Below are 15,018 nucleotides of genomic sequence, written 5' to 3' on the forward strand. Positions count from 1 at the left end.
GCCTGTAAACAAACAGTCACTGCACTCCAGCCTGGGAAGTAGAGCAAGACCTTGTTTCTTGAAAAAAAACTGCTCTGAAAAGCAAATTAGAAAATATTGAATTATAGGTGAGATATGTGGCTTGATGATGCAAGTTAATAACTGGGGTTCTGTTTTTCAGGGGCCCTGGAGGGCAGGAAATGTTTTAGGTTTGTAACAATAAGAAATAGAGAACCTCTAACTGAACTATGTTCATGAAAGCTTATCAGAAGCAATTCACTCAAAGAATGTTATTCTAATTAAAGGGTCCTTAGGTTTGAAATATTTACAAATTTTAGCCTATGTCTATACTGATCCCATTAACTTCATTATGACAGTATTGTTATTCAGTTAATTCTATGTAATTAGACCCATCCTTGAAGATCATTTTAAAGAAAAATTGAGTGCTCAGTGAAATTGATTCTTTTGTCGTGGGCTCACCTGCTTACTTTGGCTAGCTTTTAAAAGTCAATGTTTATTGATTCTACTTTGAAAGGAGATCAGATGTGGATCCTCACCAGTTGCCCAAATTTTTTTTTTTCCCTAAATAACTGAGTATTTAGAGTTTACAGCTGTAATGTCCCCAGACCATACATCGTCTCACAATTCTATAGAAATTCAAAGAACATCCCTAGTCTCCATTTCTTCAGTAATTAGCTGAAATCTCCACTACTAGAGTTTAAGATTTATTTTCCCACTCACAGTAAGCTGGAAATTTATATATGGAAACCCCTCTTCGCACAGCTGCTTATTTGTGAATGTTCTTTAGCCAAAGTCTGCAGTTGTCCTTAAAATGCTTTCTCAACACATCATGCTCCTTGGGGGGGTGGGTTTCTTTTTTGTTTTTTACTGTCAGAAAAAACTTTCCATCCATCTCAGATCATCAGAAGTACCAAAAGAATGAAGTGAATATATGAAATGTAGCAAAGACTAAAGTTAGACACTTCATGTAACTTTTCCTGAAATATTCTTTTTAGTAATTACTTCTTTTGGTCTAGAGCAAAATGGCACAGCAGACTTAAATCTTCCTCCAAACTTGTACTCATAGTAATTCAATTTCTTAAGCTAATGGCTTGCTGGAAAACTGACATACTTTTAGATTGAGTCTGAAACTGCAGCTTCTGAGGAAACCTTGTTCAACGCGTCCCAGCGCATCAGCGAGTTAGAGAGGAATGTGGAGGAACTTAAGCGGAAAGTTGCCCAAAACTCTGGGGAGGCAGAATATATTGAAAAAGTAGTATATACTGTGAAGCAAAGCGCAGAAGATGTTAAGAAGGTACGTAAATCTTTGTAATTTCAGGGCTATGCTGTTAAAGGAGCCACCAGTCTCCTCCTTGCCTGCCTTAAGAGTAAGGGACATGGACCTAACAGAAACAGAATTCATCAGAAACATCAAATGACCTGTTTTGCAACAGCAGTCTTTAGATGTGTGGATGGAAAAGAATGGGAATGAATATGGAAGTATCTAATAAGTATGACTTATGCCCTCAAATCCAAACTTGGACAAGAGTTTAGAAGAATGCAATTAACTTAGGAGTAGAAGTCTTAAAACAGGCTTTATTTAAAAAAAAACAAAAAAAAACAAAACAAAACAAAAAAAACAACTATACTGACAAAAAAACCAGGCATATTGGAACTTGTATTTCTCTGCTGTAGTCAATTAAATTCTTCATGGCAGAGTAATTACCAGGCCATTTGAGAATATTTTAAAAGCAGGTTGGAACAGAGAACAGGTAGTAGGAAACCAAATCTTATCTCTTTGAGACACATTTTAAATTAACCTCTCACCTCTCATTGGAAGGCACTGTATTTTGCAGAGAAAAACTCACACAACCCAAATGTTTAATCAGAAGCCATGTAATAACTGAAACACATGTTTAGTTTCTAAATAATGCTTTAAAAACTTGGTGGTGGCGGGGTGGGGCTTAAAACCATTAAATGACTAGGCCCCAACTTTTTTGGCACCAAGGACCAGTTTCCTGGAAGGCCATTTTTCCACAGACTGTGGGGTGGGGATGGTTTCTTTTTTTTTTTTTTTTTTTTTTTTTTTTTTGAGACGGAGTCTCGCTCTGTCGCCCAGGCTGGAGTGCAGTGGCGCGATCTCGGCTCACTGCAAGCTCCGCCTCCCTGGTTCACGCCATTCTCCTGCCTCAGCCTCCCGAGTAGCTGGGACTACAGGCGCCCACAACCGCGCCCGGCTAACTTTTTGTATTTTTAGTAGAGACCGGGTTTCACCGTGGTCTGGATCTCCTGACCTTGTGATCCGCCCGCCTCGGCCTCCCAAAGTGCTGGGATTACAGGCGTGAGCCACCGCGCCCGGCGGGGTGGGGATGGTTTCAGGATGAAACTGTTCCAGCTCAGATCAGGCATTAGATTTCATAAGGAGTGCGCAACCCAGATCCCTTGCATGCACAGTTCCCAATAGGGTTCGTACTCCTATGAGAATCTGATGTCACCACTGATAACAAAAGCTGGAGCTCAGGCAATAACACTTGCCTGCCCACCCAGTTCCTAACTGGTCCGTAGGCCTGGGGGCTGGGGACGCCTGCATTTACGGACCTAATTTCAGTATATAACTCCCTACTATTCAAAAATTTTCCTGGAAGTTACTGTAGCTTTTCAGGCATTACATAAGAGTAACCTCACTACCTCTCTCTAGGTTGGGGAAGAGAACAAAACAATGAGAAAAGTTCACTGCCACAGTATCAGACAGCTGTCTTTTCTATTGTGGTTTGTGTGGTTTCCTGCGGTAGAGGGCACAAATTTCTCAAGTACTCTGCTTCAGGACATTTTGCTTAATAACATTTTATCACAATAGAAAGAAACAAAACCTCTTGAAATGAAATTTCCATAAATGGTTATTTGAACAGTTTCTAAAAAGAATAATTTGCATTCCAACCCCACACCCCATTTCTCTTTTCCTCACTCACTCCTTGCATGTGCTACAATCTCACCTTTCCTTCCTATATCTTTTAATTTTTTTCCTCTGATTTCCTTATAAGCAAGTCTTCACAAACCCTAATTTAGTCAAGATCCAAAGGGCCTCCATTTCAATATGGGCTTCTCTAATATCTAATTTACTTTTGAAAAATCTGCACTTCTCTAATTCACAATACAATTATGCTACAATTTTCTATAGAAAAGTAATAATCAAGAAAATGAGGACTTAGCCCTAAGGACCTGCTGCAACTCCGGAATTTTTTGAAATGTTCTTTAAAATCATGTCTATTTTGCATTCAATTCCACTGTTTGAAGATAAAATTTTAAATTACCAGTGAATAACTTAATGAAGCCTGAATATCCAGAATGCATGCCATGATTATACTATTGCTCTTAAACTGACACTAACATTACCACTTCTTTCTGTCTAAATGTGGAACTACAGACTTTAGATGGTGAACTTGATGAAAAATATAAAAAAGTAGAAAATTTAATTGCCAAAAAAACTGAGGAGTCAGCTGATGCCAGAAGGAAAGCTGAAATGCTACAAAATGAAGCAAAAACTCTTTTAGCTCAAGCAAACAGCAAGCTGCAACTGCTCAAAGGTGGGTCTTGTTTTTAATTATTTTAAATTTAAGGCATCGATAGTTTATTTCAAAGTGAAAAATCTATTCACTTTGTCTTGAGATCATCATAGTATAAATTGCTCAGACTTTATATATATATCCCCAGATTTAGAAAGAAAATATGAAGACAATCAAAAATACTTAGAAGATAAAGCTCAAGAATTAGCAAGACTGGAAGGAGAAGTCCGTTCACTCCTTAAGGATATAAGCCAGAAAGTTGCTGTTTATAGCACGTGCTTGTAACAAAGGAGAATATAAAACGGCTGAGGTGACCATGGTAAAACAGCTACATTTTAAAAACTGACTTAATGATCTTCAAAATAAAACTCATCACCTATTTAATTTTTTAATCACATTTTGTATGGAGTTAAATAAAGTACAGTGCTTTTGTATATATATTTTGGTGTACTTGTTACTTTTACTGATTGTTGATGAATCCCTTTAGCAAAGAATGTTTTTTTCACGGTAAACTTGGATTTATAAACAAGTTTACTGCCTCCATGAAGACCCTAATTTATGTTGTCTATGAACAAGCTATTATATTTATCTGACAGGTAAACATCCTCCAAAACTCCACACCCTTGACTCCCCTCCCCCCAGTCACCTTCCCAGTGGGATTCCCCCAGTGGGATTCCCAGGTTGAGGTTAAGGAGGACAAATATCTATGCTACCATCACTGTTTCAATGGTTGCTGAGTTGCTCCAACCATCAAAACTCCTCTAAGTATTCCTTGCTCGAGGAATGAGAAAATCAGCAGGATGAACTAGGGCTTATAATCATTACTGCCTAGAAAAGGACCAGGGTTACTGAGGGGCAGGTTTCAATTAAATCAGGCCAGAATTTATGGATACTGCTCTTGCCAATTGAGCAATGCTACTACAGAGCACAGAATGATGCCCTAATTTCTCAGCTTTTGTATTGTATTTTGTGTGATTTTGCAACTAATCTAAGGAAGTAATTGCCAGGCCCATGTCAACTTTATTGCCTAACTAGCTGTATTAAAAGGCCAGCCCCTATGTGTTTTTTTTTACACACTCTTAGAGCAAGACTATTCTGTGGACTGCTTAACAACCACCCACACATCCAACACAGCTGCATCTGAAGCTGGGCCTGGACAAAAGTTATGTAAACAGCTGTAAGTCAGTAACTTTCCTCTGGCCCAAAGCAATTAACTTGTCACTTTTATGGTACTGGTACCAAAACAGATATACAGACCACTGGAACAGAACAGAGGTCTCAGAAATAATACCACACATCTACAACCATCTGATCTTTGACAAACCTGACACAAGCAATGGGGAAAGGATTCCCTATTTAATAAACGGTGTTGGGAAAACTGGCTAGCCATATGCAGAAAGCTGAAACTGGATCCCTTCCTTATACCTTATACAAAATTAACTCGAGATGGATTAAAGACTTAAACCTAAGACCTAAAACCATGAAAACCCTAGAATAAAATCTAGGCAACACCATTCAGGACACAGGCATGGGCAAAGACTTCATGACTAAAACACCAAAAGCAATGGCAACAAAAGCCAAAATTGACAAGTGGGATCTAATTAAAGAGCTTCTGCACAGCAAAAGAAACTATCATCAGAGTGAACAGGCAACCTACAGAATGGGAGAACATTTTTGCAAAGAACTTCAACCCCACAAAAAACTGGCGAAGGGTATGAACAGACACTTCTCAAAAGAAGACATTTATGCAGTCAACAAACATGAAAAAAAGTTCATCATCACCAGTTATTAGATAAATGCAAATCAAAACCACAATAAGATACCATCTCATGCCAGTCAGAATGACGATCATTAAAAAGTCAGCAAGCAGATGCTGGAGAGGCTGTGGAGAAATAGGAATGCTTTTACACTGTTGGTGAGAGTGTAAATTAGCTCAACCATTGTGGAAGACAGTGTGGCAATTCCTCAAGGATCTAGAACTAGAAATACCATTTGACACACCAATGCTATTACTGGGTATATACCCGAAGGATTATAAATCATTCTACTATAAAGACCCATGCACACATATGTGTATCGAGGCACTGTTCAAAATAACAAAGACTTGGAACCAACCCAAATGCCATCAATGACAGACTGGATAAAGAAAATGTGGCACATATACACCATGGAATACTATGCAGCCATAATAAAGGATGAGTTCACGTCCTTTGCAGGGACATGGATGAAGCTGGAAACCATCATTCTAAGCAAACTAACACAAAAATAGAAAACCAAACACCACATGTTCTCACTTGTAAGTGGGAGCTGAACAATGAAAATACATGGACACAGGGATGGGGGTGGGGGAGGGAGACCATTAGGAGAAATACCTAGTGTAGATGATGGGTTGATGGGTGCAGCAAACCACCATGGCACATGTATACCTATGTAATCTGCATGTTCTGCACATGTACCCCAGAACTTAAAAAAAAAATCCTAATAACTAGCAAAATTGTCATATCTCATCATCTACTAGAGCAATTATATAAGTATTTTACTTAACACAGTAGAAACTCTCCATTCCTTTTCAGCTAAACAATTAAAGATCTCACTTTGAAATTACTTTTTTTTTTTTGAGACACAGTCTTGCTCTGTCGCCAGGCTAGAGTGCAGTGGCATGATCTCAGTTCACTGCAACCTCCGCCTCTTGGGTTCAAGTGATTCTCCTGCCTCAGCCTCCTTAGTATCTGGGATTACAGGGGCCTGCCACCACACCTGGCTAATTTTTATATTTAATTAGTAGAGATGGGGTTTTACCACGTTGGCCAGGTTGGTCTCAAACTCCTAACCACAGGTGATCCGCCCACCTTGGCCTCCCAAAGTGCTGGGATTACAGGAGTGAGCCACTGCTCCCAGCCGGTTGAATTTATTTTAATCAGTTCAATGAAGTGGACAATTAATCTCACTCTTCACAAGCTATGAAAATATTGAGAGCTTAGTAGATAACAGTAACTGAAAAAACTTGTTTTATTCTTAGGACTTTATTCCCCACCCAGATTTGCATTCTCATACTGAATGTAAACACTTAAAGATGGATTTAACTGTTTTGTGTCTCTACAGCTAGGATTCCATATTAAATTATATTTCACTATTCCCTAACTAAAAACTTTTTTTCCCCTGAGTAAGGGATATGTTGGTATTTACATTAACAGCACTTCACATGATACTGGGATTTCAAATTTTTAAAAAGATGCAGAGTTCACTTCCAATAATGCCAAAGTAGCACACAGATACCAGACCAACCCTCCTGCTGATCGCAACTGCAAACTCTGAACAAACATATTTTAGGAAAAACTAAAGGCACTGGAAACAACTACAAACAGGTGGAAAGTAGAGGGGAGCTGGCACTTAAAAAGTGAACAGCACTGGCTAAATGTCTCATTTTTAATAGGTTCTCACTTGAGGGGGAAACAGAAGCCAAGTTTTATTGGTTAAGGATCAGAGGGCAGAATATGGGGCAACCACAACAGCTGCAACATGAAGGGGAAACCCCAAAAAAACAGGAGGCACAGAAGGGGCAGACTTCTGCCCAAACTCTGGTTGACCCCTGAACTACACACTTGCATGGGAAAGACTTCCAGCAGCATAGGTAAAGCTAAAACAACTGAGAAGAGATTTCAGCTGCTGCCACCTACAAAGAAGACAGAGTTTGGAGTTGGTGTTCAGCCAAGTTAGACAACTATCAATTTTCTTTAGAAGTATGTAACAGAATCCAGGGTCGTTATGTCACCCATAATGAGCATGAGACAATCTATGCTATCTATACCAAATTTCAGAACTACTTAATCTGAATTATTCTTAAATTTAGTTATAATATGCAAAAGCCTACTTAGCATTTAGTAATTTGTTACAATATACAAAAGCCTACTTAGCATTTAGTACTTTGTTACTTAAGTTTCCTTAGGACATGGTCATTTTAAACACCACACATCCAATTTTATACCACTCTTTAAATAGTCATTTACCCAGCCAAGGAAAACACAGATTAAAGACTCCCTTATGTTATACTTCTCCAAAAGTATATATTAAACATTTAGTAGGTGTCTCTAAAATAGATGAAAGGATAATGACCTTTAAAATGCCTTAATATTGTCCTATAACATGAAAATAAAGATGCATTCAGGCCTACTAAATAAGAATATACACTAGAGGTAGTCGTAAAAAAAACTACGACCATCTCAACACGTACTCATAATAACCAGTAAATGAATATTTAAGATGTTTATTTCAGTATCTTCATTCCCCACTGTAATACATTTGAATCCCCACGTATTTGAGTTCCGTAAATAGACTCTCTTAATTTGGATAACTATGTAATTACCCTTCAGAGTTGTAGACAACAATGGAACCTTAAAAACCTCTTAAACACATAAATTCTACCCCTAAACTAAAAGAATTCAGGGGTTAAATAAAACAAGAAGCCACTTACTTACATCAGTTTGGTTTATAGACATTTGAATCTTATTTGAATGACTGACTTGTTTCTAATGTGAAAACCAAATTAAAAATAACTTGATCACTTTGCTTCAAACACAACTGTTCACATATCAAATTCTAACTCCATCTATGTAAAATTCAACTTTTCTGTATCAGAGAAAAAAGCTATTTAAATTCAGTGGCATTGAATCTTTCATGAACAGCATGAAAATATGAGTTGACGGAGATATTCCAGGATGCTACAATAAGTAGCTTTTTGTCTTACATATTAGTGCACTGAAACAAAATACTAAATTTATGTAAAATATAGATATAAGAGTATTCCATTCTGTCCAAACCTATTAAATACCTTCCAAAAGTTTCATAATTCAGTCCTAGAAATTCTTGGAGCTGTGAGAATATCCTGTTCAGGAATGTGACTTCTACAAAAGCTCCCAGGAAATTTCAGAAAAAAAAATATAATCTTCTAATTCAAAAGTTGATTGATTTGCCAAATGATGCAGCAAGATTTGCTTCTCTAAAAGCTTCTGATAAGGTCTGCAAGGGAAGAAATTTAGAATTAAAAAACAAATATTTGTGGGCCAGAAGAAAATTTAGGCAACCATCAATTCTATATGTTGTTAATAATTACCGGATGTGCATGACAGACTCTAGCTATATCTTCACAGGATGCTCCATATTCCAAAGCAAGAGCAGCTTCATTTACCATTTCTCCAGCACCCTTTAAAATAACAAGCCAAGTAAATTTGCTACCATGGTAAAAACTACATGCTAATAGGATAGCAATGGTTAACAGAGGAAGCTTTTAGATCTTAAAAACGCCTTAAATCTGTCTATCAGTTGAAGAAAAGTCAGGAAAAGCTTAACAGAAAAGGCGACACTGAAGAGCTTGGGCTCTGAAGCCAAAGGGCCTTCAATTCATATCTACCATTTACTACCTTAACCATTCATTGGTTCTGTGTGCTTCATTCAGTTTCTTCACCTCAAAAATAACAGCACCTATCTCACAAAGCTTATGTAAAAATAACAAAATGTATACTAAAGTGACACAGCACTCAAATATTCTATTCTCATTATTGTTACATCAGATACAAGAGATATCTATAAGAAAGATATATACTTTAGGCTCAGTGGTAGGAAAGGCTTCCCTTAGGAGGTAACATTTGAGCTGAGACCTGAACAATAGGAGCCAGCCATTCAAAGATCTGGAGGCAGAACAGTTTAAGCAGAGGGTACCTTAAGCACAAAGGCCCTAAAATGCAAACATTTGGCCTGTTGTGAAAATGAGAGAAGGCCCATGTGACATGGAATTAATGAGTAAAGGAGAGCAGAAAAAGAAGAGGTCAGAAAAGTAGGCACAAACAGATTCAGTGAGGCCCTGGATGTAACAATCTGAAGTTGAAAAGCACCACTGGAAGACTTTCAGGGGCATAATCTGGTATATGTTTTAAAGAGAGAATCTTGGCTGCAGGACAGAAAGTAGATGATACAGTGAGCAAGACTGTGAGAGTGCTGCTGGTATTCTTCTAGAAATGATGTAGAGAGAGCCATATTCAAAGTTTTGCTGGAAATGAGCAACCTCAGAGTAACACCAGGCGGTTTATAATTAATAAACAGTGATGCTTTCTAGAAATCTTAATGGGATTTCTCTGGTTTTATAATACTCACTGGTCCAAGAATATGTGCTCCCAGTACTCTGTCTGTCGATTTCTGCCCAAGGATCTTCACCATGCCATCTGTGTCAGCATTTGTCTTAGCTCTGCTGTTAGCAGCAAATGGGAATTTCCCAACTTTGTACTCAATACCCTGTGTGACAGTCAGAAAAAAAGAATCTACGTAAGTGCCAGAAAAGTTCATTCCAATTAGTAACATCATCTACCATTTGTTCAGAAAATAAATCCCAAGAAGGCAATTGTTCGCAAAGCACATAGAAGGAAAGACCAAAAGACTGGTTAATGAAATATATCTTGGGCACAAATGCAAGCAAATACAAATGTCTGTCCATCTGGTTATATTTCAAAGCCAAATATAAAAAATCTGGAATTACTAGTTTTTTAATATAAGCAACTTCTCCTCCTCTCAATTACTGCTGATAAATCTGTGAATGATCTCTTTATAATGCTAACAAGGGAAAAAATATATAAGCTAAACTATATTTCACAGCTGTTAAATACATTAGCCTAATGATAAAATGCTGTTTCTCAACCACCAGTGTCATTGGCACAACTCACACATTGGCGTAAAACCACCCATGTTCAGACTTACCTCTTCTTTCAACTGCTCTTCTGATTTGCCAACCCAAGCAACTTCAGGGTGTGTGTAAATCACTGATGGCACACAATTGTAGTCAATGTGCACAGCACCACCAGCCATTCCTTCCACACAGATAATGCCTTCATCCTCTGCTTTGTGAGCCAGCATTGGACCAGCAACTACATCACCAATGGCATAGATACTACCACAGAAATCAAAAGAAACACAATGAATTTCTGAAAGCACAGCTACTTATCTTCAGTTACATCATGGTAACAGAAGTTTCCAGTAAATAAGTCACCAAAAAATGTATCAAATGCAGCTCTTCAAAAATCTATGAATTCGGCGTCTTATCTCTGAGTAAAATTCAGTTCTTTTTTATTTTACATTTTATAAGTTTACTGTTCTTCCCCAAAGCCAATACATATTCTAAGCATAAAAATCTTACTTTTCAAAATACTGTTTGAAATGAATTTTAAAATTACTGAAAATGCAGACAATTATCCAACTTACTTTGGAATTTTAGTTTGAAATCTGGTATTAACTGGAATTCTACCTCTGGGATCTAGTTCAATTCCCAGCTCTTCTAGTCCCAAATTCTTAGTAAAGGGTCGTCGGCCAATGCAAACCAAGAGTACATCACAAGTGATAACTTCAGCTTTACCACCAGAAGCAGCTTCAATACTAGATAACAAACAGTATATAAATGTTAAATACACATCTGCATAAATTGATAGGCTTAGAAATTTAAGGCCAGTTATTTCTCAACTGTTGATGACATTTTTGTTTTGTTTTGTTTCTGAGATGGAGTCTTGCTCTGTCGCCAGACTGGAGTACAGTGGTGCAATCTCAGCTCACAGCAACCTCCACCTCCCAGGTTTCAGAGATTCTCGTACCTCAGCCTCCTGAGTAGCTGGGACTACAGGTGCACGCCACCACATCCAGCTAATTTTTATATTTTTAGTAGAGATGGGGTTTTACCACGTTGGCCAAGCTAGTCTTGATCTCCTGATCTCATGATCCACCCACCTCGATCTCCCAAAGTGCTGGGATTACAGGTGTGAGCCACCACACCCAGCCAGCACTGATGACATTTTTAACAATATAAGTTATTTGAATGCAAACATAAGACTCAGACAATGAAAGAGATTTATCATTAAAATCTAGAGGTCCATTATTAAAATCTCACAAAAACCACAGTATAATAAAACAGCAGTTAAGAATACCGTCTCTGGGTCACAAAAATCCAAATTCAACTACTGACTGCCACTCACTAGCTGTGTGGCAAGTTAGTCATTAATTAAGTCAATGAATTCAGCTTCTTATCTTTGAGTAAAAGTTAGTTATTAAACTATTTAAATACTATTAACTATTTAATTTAAATATTTATTTAAGAACTAATTCATTAAATATGTGAAATGCCGCTATTTAATCAGTAGAGTACCAGACGTATAGTAAACAATCTTTTATTACTGATTTCCCCATATATCTGCCAAAAAATATTGGTTCAATTTTATTGAATATTGGGAATTTAAATTTTTCTGAATACACTATAAGAAGGTACAACAATGAGAATATTGGATTAATCTTTCTAGCATTAACCTAATCATAAATTTCAATGTGCTAATGCAATAATTTGATAAGCAACTGAGTGATATTAAGTAATAAAATGACCTTACGTTAGAAAAAAACCTGTATTTGCTAAGCTGATTTTGAAACTTGAGTGTTTTGCTTCAAGAAACAAGACAGGGATGCTACATCAAAAACAAATGATGTATACTTACGAAACATCAATTTTTCCATCCGACTTCTTGGTAGCACCAGTAACCTTTGTATTCAATTTAAATTTAAACCCCTGTTTTTGAAGGATGCGTTGAAAGTTTTTAGATATCTCCATATCAATTCCAACTCCACCTACATGACCTAAAAATTCAACTGCTGTCACATCTGCACCAAGTCTTTGCCAAACTGAACCCTGCAAATAAAAACCCCAATAATCATAAAAGTTTCTATAGCAAATGTTTATGAAATCATCTTAATAATTTATTGTAAAATATTTTCTTCTTTCACTAGTATGTTCCTATGAGAAGCTCTGAGGTTTAAAATTAACCCTGTGTTAAATATGTATAACTTCATACATTTATTAACTTATTCATTCAATATCTGTTGAATACTACATGCTAGGCAATATTTTAGCTTCTAGGCATACATTAGTGAACAAAGCTAAAATCTCTGTTCTCAAGGATCTTATATTCTGGCAGGGGACATAGACAAATACGTAAAGTTCATAACAGAGAATAAAGTGCTACAAGAAAAATAAAACAGGAAGTAGAACTGGGACTACTGATTACCGGGATTACAATTTTGAATAGCCCGGTTGGGGAAAGCCTCACTGGGAGTGACATTTGCACAAAACTTGAAAGAATGAGGCAATGAACTATCTAGTTAACTGGGGTAAAAGTGTTGTTCTAGGCAGAGGGAAACAGCAAGTGCAAAGGTCTTGAGGAAAAGGAAGTAGGCTACGAATCACTGATGTTTGCAGAATATTAAACTGGCTTCCTATTTTCTTTTCTCAACAAAGGACAAATTTTTACTTTTTCATTCAAATTATAATTTAAACTGAATGCCAGTTTACTTTAACATTTTGAAAATTAGCATAACTTCTAAACAATTATATATTAAACAATACATAACTGGCAAGATAAACATAATTTCACAGCATTAAATATGAAAAACCATGAACATATCCTTTGCAAGAATGTTTACTAAAACCATCTGGTAATTCAAATGAACTATACAAGTTTACCTTCCCTAAATTAGGTGTGGGCATTCATTTAAAAAATCTCATGAATTTCTGGTATGAAGACTGAGTTAACTAGAGGCAATACAGTGACACTAAAAATCTAACACTATGTACATATAAAAGTTAACTCAAAATGGATCATGGACCTAAATGTAAAACCCAATACTATGAAACTTCTAGAAGAACACCTAGGAGAGGAAATCCTAGAACTGACCTTGAGTTAGGCAAAGATTTCTTTGATGTAACACCAAAAGCACAATCCATAAAAGAAAAATGATAAATTGGACCTCATCAAAATTAGAAAGTTTTAGATAACATTGAGAACACAAAAACAGAAGCCACAGACTGGGGAAAAAAATTACAAAACTTCTATCTGATAAGGGATTTATATCCAGAATATATAAAGAATTCTCCAAACTCAGTAAGAAAAATTCAATAAAAAATGGACAAATGTCTGAAGAGGGAAGATACAGAGATGGCAAATAAGTACATTAAAAAATGCTCAACCCTGTAAGTCATTACAGAAATCTAAGTTAAAACCACAATGAACTGAATTCAACAACACATTAAAAAGATCATTCACCATGATCAAGCAGGATTCATCCCAGAGATGCAAGGATGATTCAACATACATAAACCAATAAACATGATTCGTCACATTAACAGAACCAAGAACAAAAACCATATGATCATTTCAACAGATGCTGAAAAAGCCTTTAATAAAAATTCAACATCCCTTCATGATAAAAACCCTCAAAAAACTGGATATAGAAGGGACACACCTCAAAATAGTAAGACAAACTCACGGCCAACATCATACTGAACGGGGATAAATTGAAAGCCTTTCCTCTAAGATCTGGAACAATATAAGAATGCTCATTTTTCACCACTTTTCTCAACATAATACTGGAAGTCCTGGCCTCAGCAATTATAGAGGAGAAAGAAACAAAGGGCAATCAAATTGGAAAGGAAGAAGTCAAATTAATCTTTTGTGCAGACTATATGATCTTATATTTAGAAAAACCTAAAGACTCCACCAAAAAACTATTAAACTTACAAACTAATTCAGTAAAGTTGCAGGATACAAAATCAACATACAAAAATCAGTAGCATTTATATACACCAATAGTGGACAATCTAAAAAAGAAAAAAAAAAGCAATCCCATTTGCAATAGCTACAGAGAATATAAAACACCTAAGAATCAATTTAGCCAAAGATGTGAAAGGTCTATACATAAAAAACTAAAAAACACTGATAAAACAAATTGAAGAGGACACAAAAAATAGCATGGACTGGAAAAATTAATATCGTTAAAATGACAATACTACCCAAAGTAATTTACAGATTCAATGCAATCCCTATCAAACTACCAATGACATTCTTCAACTGCCAAAGTAATCCTGAACAACAAAAAAAAAAAACCTGGAAGAATCATATTACCCAGCTTCAAAATTTACTAAAAAGCTGTAGTAACCAAAATAGCATAACATAATACTGTCATAAAAAGACACATAGACCAATGGAACAGAATAAAAAACCCAAATATAAATCCACACATTTTCCACTAACTCATTTTCAACAAAGGTATCACAAACACAATGAGGAAAAGGCAGTCTCATCGATAAATGGTGCTAGGAAAACTGGATAACCGTATGCAGAAGAATGAGACTAGACCCCTACCTCTTACCATATACAAAAGTCAAATCAAAATGGATTAAAGACTTGAATCTAAAATCTGAAACTATAGAATTACTGAAAGAATACATTGGAGAAATGCTCCAGAACACTGGTCTGGGCAAAGACTCATTGTGTAAGACCTCAAAAGTATAGGCAATAAAGCAAAAACAGAAAAATGGGATTACATTAAGTTAAAAAACTTTCGCACAGCCAAGGAAACAATTCACAAAGAGACAACCCACAGAATGGAAGAAAATATTTGC

At 36.4% G+C, this 15,018-nt stretch overlaps 2 protein-coding genes across 4 annotated transcripts in view; one reads left to right on the forward strand and one right to left on the reverse strand.

The window, feature by feature from the left end:
• LOC105475300 (laminin subunit beta 1) overlaps positions 1-3,982 on the forward strand; it is an 87,414-nt gene extending 83,432 nt beyond the window's left edge. Inside the window, exons 32-34 of the mRNA XM_011730423.3 lie at positions 1,118-1,294; positions 3,404-3,563; positions 3,691-3,982. Of these exons, the coding sequence (XP_011728725.1) occupies positions 1,118-1,294; positions 3,404-3,563; positions 3,691-3,827 (474 nt within the window). The 3' untranslated portion in view covers positions 3,828-3,982. The remainder of the gene's footprint in view (positions 1-1,117; positions 1,295-3,403; positions 3,564-3,690) is intronic.
• Positions 1-15,018, reverse strand: part of LOC105475299 (dihydrolipoamide dehydrogenase) — a 61,370-nt gene that overhangs the window by 23,401 nt on the left and 22,951 nt on the right. For 2 of the 3 annotated variants that reach the window (XR_011622037.1, XR_983254.2), the window contains exons 9-14: positions 12,059-12,249; positions 10,788-10,958; positions 10,287-10,476; positions 9,690-9,827; positions 8,653-8,742; positions 8,371-8,558 (exon numbers count right to left, since the gene is read on the reverse strand). Coding sequence is in view for 1 of the 3 variants with exons in the window: in XM_011730422.2 (XP_011728724.1) it covers positions 8,493-8,558; positions 8,653-8,742; positions 9,690-9,827; positions 10,287-10,476; positions 10,788-10,958; positions 12,059-12,249 (846 nt within the window). In the remaining 2 variants the exon portion in view is untranslated. Of the gene's footprint in view, positions 1-7,790; positions 8,559-8,652; positions 8,743-9,689; positions 9,828-10,286; positions 10,477-10,787; positions 10,959-12,058; positions 12,250-15,018 lie in introns of those variants that run through there. The other variant, XM_011730422.2, reaches the window with a different exon arrangement.

The sequence above is a fragment of the Macaca nemestrina genome, chromosome 4 (genome assembly GCF_043159975.1).
Source record: "Macaca nemestrina isolate mMacNem1 chromosome 4, mMacNem.hap1, whole genome shotgun sequence".
Lineage (NCBI taxonomy): Eukaryota > Metazoa > Chordata > Mammalia > Primates > Cercopithecidae > Macaca > Macaca nemestrina.